Source organism: Labeo rohita, chromosome 7 (assembly GCF_022985175.1).
Source record: "Labeo rohita strain BAU-BD-2019 chromosome 7, IGBB_LRoh.1.0, whole genome shotgun sequence".
Lineage (NCBI taxonomy): Eukaryota > Metazoa > Chordata > Actinopteri > Cypriniformes > Cyprinidae > Labeo > Labeo rohita.
The window spans coordinates 31,893,352-31,912,890 of record NC_066875.1 but is presented as its reverse complement, the minus strand read 5'-3'; the positions used below and the strand labels follow the sequence as shown (position 1 = coordinate 31,912,890).

General features: G+C 36.8%; 1 protein-coding gene across 7 annotated transcripts in view; it reads right to left on the bottom strand.

Annotated features, from left to right (window-relative positions):
• The window catches only part of myo1ea (myosin IEa), a 59,452-nt gene that overhangs the window by 20,682 nt on the left and 19,231 nt on the right, over nucleotides 1-19,539 (bottom strand). For 6 of the 7 annotated variants that reach the window (XM_051114901.1, XM_051114903.1, XM_051114906.1 and 3 more), the window contains exons 2-11: nucleotides 18,572-18,715; nucleotides 15,487-15,576; nucleotides 14,840-14,934; nucleotides 9,173-9,260; nucleotides 6,524-6,613; nucleotides 5,800-5,931; nucleotides 3,755-3,889; nucleotides 3,472-3,604; nucleotides 281-477; nucleotides 114-194 (exon numbers count right to left, since the gene is read on the bottom strand). In XM_051114901.1, the coding sequence (XP_050970858.1) occupies nucleotides 114-194; nucleotides 281-477; nucleotides 3,472-3,604; nucleotides 3,755-3,889; nucleotides 5,800-5,931; nucleotides 6,524-6,613; nucleotides 9,173-9,260; nucleotides 14,840-14,934; nucleotides 15,487-15,576; nucleotides 18,572-18,715 (1,185 nt within the window). Of the gene's footprint in view, nucleotides 1-113; nucleotides 195-280; nucleotides 478-3,471; nucleotides 3,605-3,754; nucleotides 3,890-5,799; nucleotides 5,932-6,523; nucleotides 6,614-9,172; nucleotides 9,261-14,839; nucleotides 14,935-15,486; nucleotides 15,608-17,950; nucleotides 18,076-18,571; nucleotides 18,716-19,539 lie in introns of those variants that run through there. The other variant, XM_051114905.1, reaches the window with a different exon arrangement.

The window sequence follows — 19,539 nt, the reverse complement described above, 5'->3', positions numbered from 1 at the left end:
GGCAATTAAAAATCAGTCATTTCATCTCATTAGGTAGACACAGTTAGCTACACATCCTATTAACTGTTGTGAAAATAACCATTCCATTAGTGACGATTGAATAAAATACTCACCTGAAAAATCTCAAAGCCATAAATATCCAATACTCCAATGTTCAGCTCCTGATGGTCTTTAACCATGGCTTTATTGATTGACTAAAGAAAGACAGGAATCCATTAAATGCTTATTTTTTCTCTAAAATCTTTTTTTTTAAAGGGATATAGGTGTATATGGCTTGTACCTCCACCAGGTAGTCAAAAACACGAGAGTGCAGGGCTTTGGAGAGAGCGTCACGAGTGAAACACGCCTGTTCCACATTCAGTGTTACGTCTATGGACTCTGACTTGCCTCCCCATTTGCCGTCCATTTTGCGGCTGGTGAGTTTTTCTTTAAGACGATGCTGATTGATCCCCAACAGGAAGGCAGGAAATGCCAGAACTATGAGCAGGAGAGTTGGGTAGAGTCAGAATCATAATTGCACACAATGTCATACACAAGTGTTTCTTAACGTGTAATCAGTCCTGGGTGATATAACGGTTCAAACAGTTTGAATTATACACACTGTATGCATTTTTGAAAAATCGGCATACAAGTGGCTAGGCAACAAAGACAGTGTGGTGAATTGTGAGGTCCCTGTTAACTGCTCACACTTCTAACGTTTGGAGAATTTTTAGAACTATTATTAACACACAACTAACTCTTTAACTAGGCAAATAACCCAACTGTAAACCACCATTAACAGAAGCCAGATGCTTCATGATGCGTGAAATATTGAAAGAAAAAAAAAAAAAAAAAAAAAAAAAAAACTAAATACTGAATTGTGAGTGGGGGTTAAAAGGTGAAATTATGTTTAAAGGTGAAAATAAATTTTGAGAAAAACATTTCAGGATTTCTCTCCATATAGTGGACGTCTAGTTTAAAATTCCAAAATGCAGTTTAAACGCAGCTTTAAAAGGCTCTAAAAAATCCCAGTCGAGGAAGAAGGGTCTTATCTGGTGAAACGATCAGTTGTTTGCCAAAAAAAAAAAAAAAAAAAAATTTATATACTTTTTAACCTCAAATGGTCATCTTGCCTAGCTCTGTGTCAGTGTATTCCGGTTCAAGGCAGTTAGGGTATGTCGAAAAACTTCTCCAATTTCAAAATCATCCTACATTGCTGTTTTACCTTTTTTGTAAAGGGTGTTTGATCTTCTTTGCACGTTCACTTTGTAAACACTGGGTTGGTACTACTGCAGCGATGTAGAACAATTTTGAAGTTGGATAAGAAAATGAGATGAGATTTTTTTTGACACATACACTAACTGTCTTGAAACGGAATAAATAGAGGTTAAACATATATAGATTGTATATATATATATTTTTTTAGAAAATAACCAAATCGTTTCGCTAGATAAGACCCTTCTTCCTCAGCTGGGATTTAGAGTCTTTTGAATTTGCATTTAAACGCATTTTGGAAATTCAAACATGTGGGCACCATAGAAGTCCACTATATAAAGAGAAATCCTGAAATGTTTTCCTCAAAAAGCATAATTTCTTTACAACTGAAGAAAGAAAGACATGAACATCTCGGATGACAAAGGGGATGAGTAAATTATCTGTAAACTTTTGTTCTGGAAGTGAACTCCTTTAATGTTATATGAATGTATCTCTGAGGGGAACTGAATCTTTTCAGAAAAGTTTAGATGATATTTTATTTTCACGTTATGTCCATATAACGCATATTAATGTATTTAAAAGCACAGCACTGCTTTGTTTACAGCAGTAAAAAGGAAACGCTATATTGCTGCTGTTCCATAAGCGCCACCTTCTGTCAGAGAGTGAATCTGCGTTCTCATCCAACATGTCTGCTGTTTTTGTTTCATACAGTTATATTTTATGTAGCATAATTTCACAAAGCAAAGGTCGGACCATTCTGGCCGGACCATTTTTTGCTACAAATTTTGAAATTATACTATCTAATTAACATTAATAATAATAATAATAATAATAATAAATTGATGCAGATTTTTGATCAAACCGCCCAGCACTGTGTGTATTATACAGTAAGTTTTGGGTGTTTTATGTTCACCAAAACTGCATTTATTTGATTTAAAAAAATACAGTAAAAACAGTAATATTGTGAAATATTATTACAATTTGAAAAAAATGTGTTCTAGGTTAATATATTTTAAAATTAAATTATTCCTGTGATGCAAATCTGAATTTTCAGCAGCCATTACTCCAGTCTTCAGTGTCACATGATCATTCAGAAATCATTCTAATATGCTAATTTAATGCTCAAGAAAGTTGTGCTGCTTAACATTTTTTAATCAAACTGTGATACTTTAAGGATTTTTTTTGATAGAAAAGTTTAAAAGATCAGGATATAATTTGAAATATAAATCTTTGGAACATTATATCTTTACTGTCACTTCAATCAATTTAATGCATTGTTGCTGAATAAAATTACTAATTTATATTAAAAAATATTACTTAAAATCCCCAAACTTTTGAATAATCTAATCTCAATTTAAAATGAAGAGAACAGTGGTACATCATACTTCTGACTCATGTGCATTTCTTTCGTTGTAGTCACAACAATAGATCTCCTTTGAGGAGAGGCACGGGTGAGACACGAGTTACTGACAGCCCTGCGCCTCACTCCATTTCTGATGGAACCCGCCTCTTCACTGACTCACCACCTTAAAAAGGAAACTGCCCTCATTCAGCCCTGATAGTGATGCAGTCCGTAATACTGCTTAAGTATGGCTCATTATTCAGATGTTCGGGTGTGGTAGAACAGAGCGCACTAACTGGTCTCCCAAAACAACGCAACTATAAAAAGATCTGGGAGTGTCCATGGCTTTCAAAACCACGCTTGCATGGTATCAGTCAAAGAGCTCTATAAAAATGTATGGATGTGCATTGGAAGATGTTATCTATAGAATGCATTTCCCAGAATGAATGAGCTGTTTGCATACGGTTTTGTCATAAGCAGGCGACCAAGCAGTTGTGCCGCGTGTGGTTTTTACATTGGCAAGCCAACACTAAATGTGTGAAAGCCGCTGGCGGCAGACAGAAAGAGGGGTTAGGGGGCTGGGAAAGGGCAGAACAGGAAAGGCACAGATTAGCTTCGTCTGCTCCCAGCACAGCGTGGCTTTATGCCACAGCAAACAGCTTCTGTCATTCAAGTGCACTGCTCCACCTGAGAGCTTTAAGATGCAATGGGAAGGAGAGAGAGAGAGGAAATAGAGGGGTGGGCTGGAAGTTCAGAGTTTCACTGTGTAATTTTAGAGTGTGATGTAATACAGATACCAGGCGTATAAACAGAGCTCTATTTTCTGGGGTAATTTGGTGTGGCAAGGCAGTTTGGCGTGAGTAAATGCAATGAAATAATCTACAGCACACAGTTCAAACGAGGACACCAAAATGAGAAACTATCTATGTACATACACTCATCATTTTCTACAGCAGCGTAATTCCCTGCTTCCCTGAAGGCGATGTTCCCAAGGTGAAGAATTCCTGCCACAATCTGCAGTACCAGGGTGCGGTCCATCCCTGAGATACCAATCACGTCCATGGCATGCTGGGGTCAGACAGAGAGGAGAGAGGGATGTTAAAACAACAGTGTCTGCAAATATAGAAAATAGTTGTCATATTTGAACAAGCAAACGGTTCACAGCTACATAAGACTCCCAGAACAGCGGAGTCTGACTCAAATACCAAGCATTCTCACCAAGGTTTCCTGGAAGTCGTGCTTGTCGTTAATATCGTCGACCTTGTAGGAACCTGACTGGTTGAGGTATGTGTAGTAATCCAGGTTGGTGATACCCAGACTACTTTTCTGTTCTCCACTGGCTCCCTCTATTAGCTGCGAAAAGATGTAATATTTTCATAAAAGGGTGTTTCTTCAAGGTCAGCACTTTTATGTCCCAAGGGTAAAAACAATAAATGTTTTTCAAATTTTCTGTTATATCAAGGACACATTAAAACATTCTTCTAAACTTGTTAATATTAATTTTTCTCCTAATAAAGTTTTTTTGCAAATGAATTATTTGTTCAACAGGCAAATAACACTGTCAGTGAAAAGTATGAGAGAGAAAATAAAAATAAAATTTAAAAAAAAAAAATCTACGTAAACATAAGTTTTGAGCGTATTATTGTTATTAAGCACCATTTCCAATCAAGCTTAAATTTGATAGGAAAGAGGAAGGAAGGAAAGGACGTGACGTGTGCCAAATATGGTGACCCATACTCGGAATTTGTGCTCTGCATTTAACCAAGTGCACACACACAGCAGTGAGTAGTGAACAAACACACATACACACAAACACACTGATACTGCTATTGCAATGGCGCCTGGGGAGTAGTTGGGGGTTTGAAGCCTTGCTCAAGGGACTCACCTCAGTCGTGGTATTGAGGGTGGAGAGAGCGCTGGTTATTCACTCCCCCCACCTTCAATCCCTACTGGACCTGGGACTCAAAATCCCAACCTTTCAGTTACAAGCCCGACTCCCTAACCATTAGGCCACGGCTGCCCCCAATTTTGTCAATTCATATACGCTACCATTCAAAAATCCTTTTTATGGCAAAACAAAGTTTGTCAGGCCACCACGAACACATCCTTCAACGAAAACTCAAGATCTTTGCAATTTAACGTCACAAAGGGCTTTAGATTAGACTGACCAAATTTGGTGCTCTAGGAGGAGTTAGTTTAAATACAACGCCTGAAAATGGCAAAAAATACACAAAACTTGCAGAGAAAATTCAGAATAACCGACTTCCTGTTGGGTTTCAGACTTTGTACCGGGTTACTTTTTTGTAGGTATTGGTGTGTTACATGTGCCCTCCGAATTTCGTACATGTATGTGAAACAGCTCGAGTGGCACTTCATTGAAATTTTATAGGTGGCGCTATTGAGCTGTTTTGCCACACTCACTTCTAAAACCCATATCGGATGAAATTTTCACTTTTGCAGTGTGTGCAAAGTTTCATGAGTTTTTGAGCATGTTTAAGCCCTCTAAAATGTGAATTTTTTGAAGAAGAAACTGAGAAATTCCAATAGGGTCCTTGCACCATCAGTGCTTGAGCCTTTAAAAAAATCTTAATGACCCCAAACTTCTGAACGGCAATGTAAAAAGTCTTTAATGGGGTGTTTTCTATTTAGGATATATGAAATGCTAGTTCTAAAATAAAACTTGGCAAGTCAAGAGTCCAAAAACGTTGCAAAAAGTTTTCAAATGTCATTTCCACCACCGTCATTTTCAGTACAAAACACCATTTAACAATACAAAATTTAAGACGTCTAGGAAATGGCACTGCGGTGGATATTTATGACTTTCTGGGAAAAAAAAAGTTTGAATTCTTGTGGACAAATGAAACAAACTATTGAGAGTATGAGAAGTGTTTCAGGAGTGTTTATTTTCTAAAAGTCCACAGCGCCAAAAGCGTCCACAGTTGAAGAAACACCAAAAAACAAAAAGTGCTAAATAAAAGTAACCATAGGAAAACTCTCAAAGTCTCCAAACTTGTGAAGGAGAAACAGTGGTGAGAAGGCCTCGTTAAGAAGAAGGTCAGACAGACTCTCCCTCTTCCAAAAAACTCAAGCGGTAAACTCAGAACAACGTGACCTGCTTTTCAGCGCCAAATGGCTCCATCTTCCCTTTCCTGAATTTTACTGCGGTTATTCATTCGATTTTTCCTCATAACGTGCTGCACTTATGCTGCTGACGGTCACAGCGACATCTTCTAAAAGAGGACACCTCGTGTCCTCTTTCTCACCTGGTAGAAGATGTGGAAGCTCCTCTCTCCAGGATTCCGCATCACCACACGTGATTTTTCCAAAAGGAAGTTGGAGATTTTCCCACCATCTGGCTCACCGCCGGAACTGAACTGAATCTCAAAGTATTTCCCCTGTCAGGGAAGATGAATGTTAAAAAGGCACAGATGTGTTCTACTGCAGGTGGATGTGTATGCCCAGAACATCCAAGAAGATACACACACAAACACTTTTTACTATCATTTATGTGTCTTTCTCTGTTCATTTATGTGTGCTGCAGCTGTCCGCAGTTACCAGACATGTCCAGACTTAAACCTGTAATGACATTACCAGCCCCTGCAGGACCCCTAGATGCTTTTTCATCCACAAAACTCTCAATCCATTTATATCACTGCTAATCCATTCCTCTTACAACAAAACTACACCAATCCCAAGAGAACAAATATAAGACTGACATGTCTGGGCATAATGAGGCAGAACTGCAAGTAAATGTGGCGTGCAGCATATTTTGTAATGGCTGCTTTGGCCTGCGAGTATTCATTTAGGCCAAAGCCTTACGAAACACTGTGCTTTCTTTCGTTTCGTATTTAAACTAGATGATCACACTGTTTTTGTTGGTACTAGTGCAACTGTGTGCCTCTCAAATTTATCCTGAGGACAAAATTCAGACATATGCTGTCTGTTTTCTTCAATGAAACGAATATATGGGAGATGATCGAAGCTTACAAATCGACTGGAGTTGTTGTTCCTCACTGTTTTAGCATTCCCGAAGGCCTCCAGGAGAGGGTTGGACTGCAGAATGATGTCTTTGACATGCTGTGTGAATATGAACAGGAAAAAGAGAGAGATTTAGAGTTAAGTTGATGTTTTGCATACTGTGGAGGATTAAAAGTACAGAACTTATGCTGATCTGGAACTCATGTAATGAGCTCAGTGGCTAACGCCCATCCTGTAGAGTGAATTCAGGTCAAACTGGTCATCTCAATGTCAAAACGTGGCCTAAGCGACCTGAATTCATCCACCACACACATATCAATGTCAGTATGCGTGCACATTCCACACAGAATTCGCACAGCATCATCTACTTTGAGCAACCGAATCGCACAAACATATTTTTAAGAAATCTGAAATTAAATATCACATCGCTGGTGTAAACAAATTAGAGCCGAGAATGTTTTGCATTTGCAACACCAGGAAAAACACACACGGATAATTTGCATATGGACAGAGAAGGGTACCAACTTCTTTGTGGACCTCACAAGTGAAAAACAGACATAAAGAGAGATAAAAAGAACATAAATAGAGGGAGATGAGCAAGACATACAGCAGTGATGGTCATATGATCATGAGGCACTGTGACATTCAAGAGATCAGACAAAGCAGAGCAGGCCGAGCAGAGAGCCTTTCTGTTATACTACAATACGCTACTTTGTTCAAGACGCCATCAAACATACTCATCAAAGCACAAATAACAGCCTGTTCATTATCAAATCATTAGATTTAACACCCAGGAAATCATTTCAGCATGGATATTCTTTGTCCCAAAAAAACTACAGTGGGACTCAAATGTATGTAAAATGTCATTTAATTCAGCGTGATTAATTATGAACAAAATAAGGCGTTAAAGCATTAATAAAACTAAAGGTTTACTGAAGTAAACATGCTGCGTTATTCTATTTGTTGACGTAATTTCAACTGAAACAGAAAGAGAGAGTGGGACATATCAAGCAGCCTTTTTTAAAAAAGCCAATAGTGTTTTGTTTATTGGTCTTATTTGTTTTGGTCTTAGTACATGATGTAACTACAGAAGAGTCCAGTTTTAAATAGGAAAAATATCAAAACTCTTTGGTAATTTTTGAGTGAGATGCTAATGGTCTAATTAGATTCAATGATTTATGCTAAGCTATGCTAAAAGTGCTACCGCCAGACCCGGAGATTGGCTGAATGGATTCGAAAACGGTAAAACTCAACTGTTTAACTCTAGGGGAGTTGGAAAATGAGCCTATTTTCAAAAAAAGTGAAGTGTTCCTTTTAAAGAGGTCATCGGATGTCCATTTTTCACAAGTTGATATGATTCTTTAGGGTCTTAATGAGAAGTCTATAACATACTTTGGTTAAAATTTCTCATTGGTAGTGTTAAAAACACCCTTTTTACCTTGCCAAAATCAGCCCTTTTCAGAGCGTTTTGTTGCATTTGCCTTTAAATGCTAATGAGCTCTGCTCGCCCCATCCGGCCCCTCTCTTCTGTGGGGTGACAAGCAGTACTGTTTACTTTAGCAGCATTTAGCCGTGAAACTTGCTAACTAGTACATTACTAAGAAAGTACTTTTGCTGTAGGTAAAGCTGATTTGCGTGAACATAGACGCATTTATGTAGATCGCGGGGCGCATTTCCTTCAAAACTGAAAGTAATGTTAATCCCCTGCGTCTTCGGCGGCTCAGATGATGGGAGTAAATGATGAGTGCTGTGACCATTACTACATCTAACAACAGAACACCTCAATTGCTTAGGAAACATTTTTGTCCTCCGCTGCACCGGCATCAAAACAACGGCGGTCAGACTATTTACAGCTCACTCAGGGCAGGTCTACAGTAAGATGGCTGTGTCAGTCAAGTATTGTGGGAGCAGCCTTGGTTTTTGTGACGTCAGTGGATTTTTATCATTATAGGGTGGTTGTGTACACAGGCTGCCAACACACATTTATGTTCAAACAACATGTAAAATTAAGTTTCGCACCCGATGACCCCTTTAAGGCTAACATATTCATGCTAAAAGTAAAAAAAAAAAAAAAAAAAAACTTTTTTACAGGGAATTTAAGTAATTGCCGATACATTTTGAATCATGTTTAGAAATGGAAGATAAGACAAAGTTACTCATAAAGAATAACTGAGTTCATGCATACTGTCATTAAAGCAAAAGGAAAAACCAAATGAATTTTTCAAATTCATGTTAATTTTCACAATGTTATGCAAAATCCAAGCATAACAGATTTTTAGACCTATGCATTAACAAACAGTTAATTAAATCGGATAAATGCAAGCAACAAGTGTCAGTCCTCCGACTATGAGCTCACTCACATGGCTCCTGAAGGGGCTGAGAGGGGGACACAGGGCAGATCAAAAGGGGATTGTGGGGGACAGATGGCTGCTGGTGGGGTTTAGGGGATGAAAAAGATCGTAAGAAATGGGGGAAGAGGAATAATGTCAGATGAGGCAAACTTCAAAAAGGATCAGGATTCTGTCAGTACAAGAACTGTCAGAAATAGTCAAAGTAAAGTTATCTGGAACAGGAAGCCACCTTATGTTGTTTTTCTATTTCATCACCTAGTGTCTCTGCAAATATTTTCATGTTTGTTGTTCTTTCTGTGCAACCCACCTGAACTCTTGGACCTCCACCTGAAACTTTGGAGATGTAGCTCATGATGTACTTTGCTGCTACCGTCTTCCCTGCTCCACTCTCACCGCTAAGAAGAACAAAAAAGATGATAAAAATAAGATCATTCCTGTTCAAATCAACAAACAATTTCAAATTGTAAAGATATTTCACAATGTTACTGTTTTACTGAATATTTGAAAAAAAAAATGCAGCCTTGGTGAGCATAAGAGCTATTATACATATATTTGGCTTTTAGATTTAGAAGCGACAACAATAATACCAACAGCATTTAATATTTTACCAGTCAAATTTTTTATGATCATATTAAAACCCAGACTCTATTCTTTTCCCACCTACAGCAGTTTAAAAACAAGAACAGGAGGGTGTTAACAACCAAGACCAGCCCCTTGCGTGCCCTACAGCGCAATACTAAAATCTGCTCAGCAAGCTTTTAAGAGGGTCAGAGAGGGTTTAGTAGATTCTTATCCTCAATTAATACAGATCAAGTATAATGGTGCTGGCGAGAAGGGAATACCTTTAATTAACTAAATATGTTTCCATTTTAGTATATACTGAGCTGCAATGTGTTGCTCAAAAATTGGAGCACATGCTTATTTACATAAGTGAAGGGCCTTTGTTTGTATCAGATTGCACACAGAACAAAAGGTTGGTTTATGCAGTCAGTAATCTGTATTTGCTTTGTTTTTTTGTTTTGTTTTTTTTTAATGGGACTATACGTAAACATCTGTGCTGTCTGAACAGTCATGTTTATGCTCACCAAGACTGCATTTATTTGAAAAAAAAATAAAGTAAACCGTAACACTGTAAAATATAAATACAATAATAAGATATCTGCTTTCTGTTTTAATATGTTTTATTATGTAGAATTTATTCCTTTGCTGGCAAAGATGAATTTTCCTCAGCTATTACTCTAGTCTTCAGTGTCACATGATCCTTCAGAAATCACTCTAATATGCTGATTTGGAGCTCAAATTAAGCCAGATGAAAATGTCAGTCATTACTTCTGTTTAGTAATGCTGATTCCATTTCTTTTCCTTCAGTTGCTTTACCCTCTACTTGCATCCTTCCGCCTGCCCTTTGCCTTTGGCAGGGCTATACGCATTGAGATGTATGCGGTTTGGCGGATGATGACAGAAGAAGCTGGTTTATTTTTCTGTATTTCTTCTATTACTGATGTCAGTATTGCCATTTCGAGAAGGCACAGCTGTGGTGCATTAAAGGAAGCCTGGGTAAGCAGTAAGAAGTCCATTACATCACACAGCAGCAGTACTATACACCTTTAATTTCACTTCTTCCCATCGTGAGAGTCTTGCCATACATACAGAAAAACTCCTCAAGCCAGCTCCAAGAGTTCTTATAAGAGCTTTAGCGTGCCATGTGATTCTCATTCCTTTGTCTTGCGAGTTTAAAGGCTCTGTACCTTAAAGGAAATGTCCCTGCTCGTTTACAGGCCATGAAAGCTCTGGGAACACACTCCTATTGTACACTGTACACTCAGTCCACTTAGATTAATTGTCCATGGCTATTTTTAAACATGTCTTTGGGGGATTTGTAATTTGTATGCTGTAATACTCATTTTTAACTTCCTGCGTACGTTTGCTGACCAAAAATGGACACATATAGAAAGAAAGAGAAATGCGTCAGTCATTCAGTCTCATTCATATAAGTGACGAGTCATGAGACTCATTATTCAGCAGCAGAAACATCAGCTCAGCAAATACAGCACTAGGTCACAACAGTGGGTGTGAATGCTTTTGTATATCATACTGTACAATCCACAGGGGCTGCCATAATAAGATGACAAAGTGTTACCTATTACAGTGGAATGATCCCTTAATTCTGTCCTTGCACATGCAAAGTCTAAATCATTCAGTTAATGGCTTCCTCTTTTGGGGACTATTTTAATACAACAGATTCTGCCACATCCTTCCTTCTTGTTTCCACCAAACAACGCTGTACTTTTAGGCCACTACAGACAATGACAATCACAACATTCCAAATGAAATATTCAAAAGGTCCTACATCTATGGCAATATACAGTTGGGGTCAAAAGTTTACACCCCCCTTTCAAAATAAGAGGGACACAAAATGCATGTTATTGTTTATTTAGTAGTGACCTGAATCATATATTTCACATAAAAGATGTTTACATATAGTCCACAAGAGAAAATAATAGTTGAATTCATAAAAATGACCCAGTTCAAAAGTTTACATACACCTGATTCTTAATACTGTGTTGTAACCTGAATGATCCACAGCTGTGGTTTTTTGTTTAGCATAGTTGCTCATGAGGCCCTTGTTTGTCCTGAACAGTTAAACTGCCTGCTGTTGTTCAGAAAAATCCTTCAGGTCCCAAAAATTCATTGGAGCATCAGTTCAAATACACAAAAATGTTGGAAAACTAAAGAATTTATGGAACCTGAAGGATTTTCCTGAAGAACAGCAGGCAGTTGAACTGTTCAGGACAAACAAGGGACTTTTAATAAATTCAGCTATTATTTTCTCTTGTGGACTATATGTAAACATCTTTTATGTGAAATATTCTATTCGGGTCAGTACTAAATAAACAATAACATGCATTTTGTATGATCCCTCTTCTTTTGGTAAAACAATTAACATTTGACCTCAACTGTACAATATTTTTCAAAAGTTTGGGGTCAGAAATTGTTTTTTTTTCCAGCAAGAACACATTAAAGTGACCTTGACATTGTTACAAAAATTCTATTTCACATAAATGGTCTTTTAAACTGTCTATTTATCAAAGAGTTCCGAAAAATACTAAAATATTAAGCAGCACAACTGTTTTCAACACTGATAATAAGTATTTGTTGAGCACCAAATCAGTATATTATAATGATTTCTGAAGGATCATGAGACACTGAAGACTACAGTTACAGCTGCTAAAAAATTTAGCTTTGTAATAAATCACATTTTAAAATATATTAAATAGAAAACTAATTATTTAAAATTATTTTAAGTTGTAATAATATTTCACTATATTACAGTTTTACTGTGTTTTTGATCAAATAAATGCAGCCTTGTTGAACGTAAGAGGCATTTAAACAAACCCAAACTTCTGAACAGTAACTGGCCAAGTGAAAGGAACTGTCCTTCATGCACAATGGTCTTTAGTAAAACCTTTGCCTGTTCTAACCAAAATACAGCTTGACCACAGGATGCCTGGGCAGCAATTTCACTGAAGGTTTTGTTTACTAATCTGGGTCATCACAATTCCACTTCCAGTCTCTTTATGTGGTCTGACTGAACTGGACGCGGCTTTCTCCCTATACAAACAAACAGCTGAGAGGAATGCTGAAACTGAAGTCACTTATTATAAAGTAAGCACTACAGTCACCATCCAGCCCACAGGTGACTATGAGATCTGAAAGAAAGAGCTCAGACTCAGCAGTGAAAATCTCCCTTTCTGTAACTTCCCCTCCATCATCATGTTTATCCATATGCCATAACGCAAAGGGTGGCAGGGAGAGTTTAGACACTTGATTTGAATTAAATGTTTTCTTAAACTAAGGTGGGCAAAATTTCCCAACTTTTTTTTTTTAAAACTACACCACTAGCAGCATAAAACATGAGAGCTGTTTGGACAATTTCATACAAATTAAGTCACTTCCTTGCTAATTGCTAGACATATCCTTACTCCAAACCTAAACTACTGGTTGAGCAAGAAGCTGACATGTTAGACAGCTCAACCAAGCAGAGTAATACAGAACCACAGTGTTCATTTGGCACTCAAATGAACTATAATGTCTCATGTGGCTCTTTAATCAAGAAATAGTTTTTTGACTCATCAACTTGTGTTTTGGTTAAGGTGACTCAGACTTTGTCTCTCTGATTGCCATGTCCAACAGGAAGAACCCCCGCAATATTATACCAATCGCCAAATGACTATTCTGTGGCGTTTCCTCCAATTTACAGTAGCAGATGGTCCCTCTAAGGGCCTTACAAGAGAGTTTCCTGTGCTCAAGCAGGAAGCACAGGTTACAAAAGCTTGTGCTTTGTGTCTCGTACATCCTGGTAAAAAAAAAAAATATATGCAAAATAAAGACCAAAGGATATAAAATTACTTTGTCTATTGTTATTTCATCAAAAGGAAGGAGGGTTATGCTCACAGATTATTAGAAAGAAAACACATTCAAAGGGCACTGCTGAGGTTGTCAGGCTTGTTGAATCGGTTCTGTTCAACCGTATTTTAACCGAACAAACTCATCTGTATAACCGAAACAGTAATGACGACCTATTCATTCTGACAACCCAGTGACTCTCCCATGACAGTGTCTGCACTGATGTCATACCAAACCTAATTACATGTCACACCCTTTCTACGTCACAAACAAACAGACTGGAGAAAACACCTGAACCTGAATGCGAGTATGTACAATTTAACATGTCAATTTAGTGGAAGTAATTACATAAAAGAATAACACATTTAATCATGTGCCCTGACTGTTATGTAAATTTATTAATTTTCCAAACAGCAAGATGATACGCAACCAAAGATGTGTACGTAGACAGGAATTAAAATGACCAATACATTGACAATTTGTGAATGTAGCCTAATGTAATTATTCCAAACTATCTCCATCTGAAGGTTTTTCACAATTTCATTAATTAATCACAATACTATATAAATATTTGTGACCCTGGACCACAAAACATGTCTTAAGTAGCACGGGTATATTTGCAGCAATAGCCAACAATACATTGTATGGGTCAAAAGATTAATATTTCTTTTATGCCAAAAATCATTAGGATATTAAGTAAAGATCATGATCCATGAACATATTTTGTAATATATCAACATATTTTATAATATACCTTAAATATATCAAAACTCAATCTTTGATTAGTAATATGCATTGCTAAGAACTTCATCTGAACAACTTCCAAAATGTTCTGGTGTTGCTAGAGGAGGAGTATAGTGAGAAGTGCCTGGCACCCAGTGACATTCAGTGATAGTAAAGCTCCTCTACAGTTGGTTTTCTCAATATTTAGATTTCTTTGCACCCTCAGATTCAGGATTTTCAAATGGTTGTATTTCAGCCAAATACTGTCCTATCCTAACAAACCACACATCAATGGAAAGCTTATTTCAGATGATGTATAAATCTCGGTTTCGAAACACTGGCACTTGTGACTGGTTTTGTGGTCCAGGGTAAAATTTTTGTTAAAAAATTAAATTGTGAATCCAAATAAACAGTGCTGGGAAGCTTACTTTGGAAATGTAATAGGTTACTGATTACATGTTACCCTATGTAAATTGTAATAAGTAGTGTTATTACTTTTTAACTAACTTTCAATTACTTAATGTAACTGATTACATTTGATTACATTTTGATTCATTTTCTACATTTCTAACAAATGTTTTTAAACTGTGAAACACTGAAAGTATTGATTACTGTCAAAATTTCAAAATCCTTCATTCCATTTGAATTAAGATAATAATAATTTAATTTTATTGAACAGCCACCACAAACTTTAGCACCTTTAGGACCTCTTTTTAATTTGAGAACTTTAAAGTTAAATGCAGATTTACAATTGTAAGATATAGTTTAATTGCTATGATACTGTTTTTTAAGTTTGATGTTCAGAGAGGAAATGTTCAGGGTTGAAGTCACAAACTTTTCTCACCTGATAATGACACACTGGTTCTCACGATCGATCATCATGTTTCTATACATGTTATCGGCTAGAGCATAGATATGAGGAGGGTTCTCATACTGAGCCTGTAAGAGTGGGAGAAACAGAGAAAAGCAGATTCATGTCATAATTTACATTACAGTTCACCGGGTGACATGAGCTCACATTCATAAATTCAAAAGAGTCAAAACACATTCAGGCATCTTTGCTGTAGCCTCCACAAGCGAATGATTATTTGACAGGAACTAGAAGCTTGATGAGGAGCCAAGACCTCTGGCCAAGCGTGGTTAAGAACATAGACCTGTACATGTTGTTCTGTAGCCAGGTGGCTTTAATGTGTAAGGCAGGTCTGCACAGCTATTTTTCAGACGAAGAAAGCAGCTGTTAAAAGCATTTGCACCACGCCTACACACTTTAAAAAACTCCTCCTATTAAAATCATTACTAGAGCAATTACTCTTTACAGAAACCGCTAGGTATCGAACTACATAAAGAACTTTATGAGGACGGTTTCGATACAGATCACTGAGCCTAATTACCGTGTGTAATGAATCAAAGTTACATAACACTCAGGAAAAACTAAACCTATGGAACTGACTGTAAGCTGTGCTGTTCAGTAAACCGTGAAGAAATACTTACCGCGCCTTGGTACATCTCTATTTCTTTCTCCCCAAAGTAAGGCATTTGTTTGAAAGGGTTTACTGAGATGAGTACAGGACCAATGTATGTCTGCAGGTGAAGGTCAAGGCTCAAAATACTGCTGAAAGGTGGGAGTAAAACAGTTCACATCAGAATTAAATTTCTGTTTACTCTCCCTCATGTCACTCCTAACCTGTATGATCTGTAGGGTCTTTCTTCCGTAAAACACAAGAGATAATATTTTGAATGTTAGTTATGTTAGTTATTTTACCAAAATAAGAGGGATCATACACAATGCATGTTATTTTTAATTTAGTACTGACTTGAATAAGATATTTCACATAAAAGACGTTTACATATAGTTCACAAGAGAAAATAATAGTTTAATTTATAAAAATGACCCCATTCAAAAGTTTACATACACTTGATTCTTAACACTGTGTTGTTACCTGAATGAGTCCCTTGTTTGTCCTGAACAGTTAAACTGCCTGCTGTTCTTCAGAAAAATCCTTCAGGTCCCACAAATTCTTTGGTTTTTCAGTGTTTTTTGTGTATTTTAACCCTTTTCAACAATGACTGTATGATTTTGAGATCCATCTTTTCACACTGAGGACAACTAAGGGACTCATATGCAACTATTACAGAAGGCTCAAACGCTCACTGATGCTCCAGAAGGAAACACGATGCATTAGGAGCCAGGGGTGAAAACTTTTAAACAGAATGAAGATGTGTACTTTTTTCTTATCTTGCCTAAATATCATACTTTTTTCATTTAGTACTGTGCTTCAGAAGCTACAGAAGATACATAAATGTTTCCCAGAACACAAAACAAGTTAAATTTATTTCTTCAAATTCAAAAAGTTTTCACCCTCCAGCTCTTAATGCATGATTTTTCCTTCTGGACCATCAGTGAGTGTTTGAACCTTCTGTAATAGTTGCATATGAGTCCCTCAGTTGTCCTGGATGGATCTCAAAATCATACAGTCATTGTTGTAAAGGGTTCAAATACACAAAAATGCTGAAAAACAAAGAATTTGTGGGACCTGAAGGATTTTTCTGAAGAACAGCGGGCAGTTTAACTGTTCAGGACAAACAAGTGACTCGTGAACAACTATCACTAAACAAAAAAATTCAGGTAACAACACAGTATTAAGAAATCAAGCACATGTAAACTTTTGAACAGGGTAATTTTTATTAATTCAACTATTATTTTCTTTTGTGGACTATATGTAAACATCTTTTATGTAAAATATCTTATTCAGGTCAGTACTAAATTAAAAATAACATGCATATTATATGATCCCTCTTATTTTGGTAAAATAATTAACATTTTGCAGATTCTGCAAAGTGTATGTAAACTTTTGACCTCAGCTGTTTTAGATCCATCCCCGGATGCCAGATCCAGTCAGAAAATATCCGTTTTGTCTGGTAACAAAACAACTAGTCAGCAAAAATGTCTAGTACCCAAAACCGGTAAACATCATGTCATACCCAAACCAGTGTTTAGTCTAGTAAGCAAAACTGTATTAACAGTCAAGTTGACTGAGAAAAGAAACAACCAGAAGCAGGAGATGAAGCGATGATGATTAATAAGCAAAAAGTTGTGCATGTGTCAATGCTTGGTCTGACCAGTACAAATACCATAAACCTTGAATTTTCATAAACATGAAGACATGAAGACAAGCATCCATTGAAACCACACAATCTTAAGACTAAACAACAGTGTAAAAAATAATAATAATAATAATAATAATAATAATAATATTATATATATATATATATATATATATATATATATATATATATATATAAATGACTAATCAATGAATAAATCAATTAAATTTAGTACACAAATGTATGGTTGTTCTCTTGAAGCAAAACACACACAATTTGCATTTGAGGATCAGTAGATCCTTCAGTATGAACAAAACAGTTAGAAATGTTCATCCAAATATCTTCTATCTTCTTTCTTATTCCGCAGAAGAAAGTCATACAGTTTTGGAGTGACATGAGCGTGACTTAACGATGACAGAACATTAATTTGTGGGTGAATTGTCCCTTTAACTATTTCTTTACAAAATATGTCTTTCTCTGTGAATCTATTCAATTGAAAACACTCTTTCTGAAAACTATTAGAGGTTTAGCATTCACAATAGAGGAAAACCTCATGGACCATTTTACTCATTGTGGTTGTTAAACTGTTAAATTCATAAAACTTTGGCTGAACCGGCTGATGAAAAATGGCCTGAGTGTAAATAATGGACTGGTGACATCAGTGAAAAGTTATATGTGGCAGCAGTGAAGATTTTGGTTATTGGGTCAGTGCCTTATTAAGACGCTGTTGCTCTTCTCTGAATGCAGAAGGAAGGCAAGAACCGGCAGTGAGTGATTGGAGCTATTTGGCTGCCTGGCCGTAAGTTGCTCACTGCAAATAAAGGAAGTATTGAGCCTGGCGCGCTCTGACCTCAGTTCCATATGCTGCTGACTGGAACACTTTGGTGTTGTTTCTATTTTCTGACCACAATCACAGGACTGATTTGGGACCAAAATGGCCAGAGTCTGCAAAGACTTCATAAACCTAATAAGGGCAGAAAACAGAAATACACTGCAAAGGAGGTTTTCATCAAGAAATGGTACGGATTTTCAAGAGGATCATTTTTAGTGCCAGCAATGTGTGATGAATTAGACATGAACCCTGCCAAGTACATTGGGTTCATATAGAAGAGAGGTAAACCAGCATTCTTCGGCTGCCTTCGACAATCTGCTGTTACAAAGCTCTTAGAATCGCACATACGGCTTTGATCAAAAACAGTCCCTGCTACTGTGGGAAAATAGGACAACATGGATTTGGAATTTGTACCATAGAGTTCAAGAACAACTTTCGTCATTGCTAAATGTAGCTGTTTAGTGAGCCTTTGGTCAGAATCAAACCAATCAAGATTTAATCTACACTCTTCTTGAGTCCAAGAAAAGTTTTCTAGTGAGCCATAGGAAAACATCCATCTGCAAAAACTCAGATCCCTATTTAGGGCAAGATTTTTATCAGATTGAGATTTATGGTGTATTTACAGCTAGACAAGGATACAAAAATATAGTCATCCATGTATCTCTTCTTGAGGTTTTCCACAATGGCGTCTTCATTGATCTTGGAGAGCAGCACCATATCATCCACACCACTCTGCTTGACATTGTGGCTTTGCCAGTGGTACCGGTAGTGTCCCCGGCTCCCCTGTAAAAGGAAACAAAAACAAGAAACTCTCGTTAGACTGTATACACACCCAAAGCTTTTGTGTAGCAGGCTACCTGGCAGAGACTGTACCAGCATATCCAAACACAGCACTAGACACTAGATTTCTCTGTAAAGATAGTATGGTAGTGGTACCATACGGTACCTAAGCAAAAGCAATTAAACAGTGCTTCCAAAAATGTGATCATTATCCTGCTGGAAAAAAACTTAAATCAGGTTTAATTTCTTCCAGCCTGGCCAAGCTGGCATTTAGCTGGACAGCCACCTGAAAATTGCTTAAAACACTAAAAACCATTCAGCAGACCAGCCAGATCAGACTGAGAGACTAGCTAAGCAACGCTGTTAACTAAAGCGAAAATTTTATTTCAACTGTGTCTTCAGTAATAAAAAAAATTGAAATAAAGCTACAAATAAAATAATAGATGAAAAACTATTACTTCAACTTTTACCAAATTAGAAGATTAAGTACTAAAGCAACAAAAAAACTGAAATAAAATTAAAGATATATAATTATAATATTAGTAAGACTAATAAAATCTGACAACAAAACTAATCATAAGTAATCACAATACATTGTATTGGTCAAAATTATTGATTTTTCTTTTATGCCAAAAATCATTAGGATATTAAGTAAAGATCATGTTCCATAAAGATATTTTGTACATTTCTTACCGTAAATATATCAAAACTTAATTTTTGATTAGTAATATGCATTGCTAAGGACTTCATTTGGACAGCTTTAAAGGTGATTTTCTCAGTATTTGTATTTTTTTGCACGCTTAGATTCCAGATTTTCAAATAGCTGT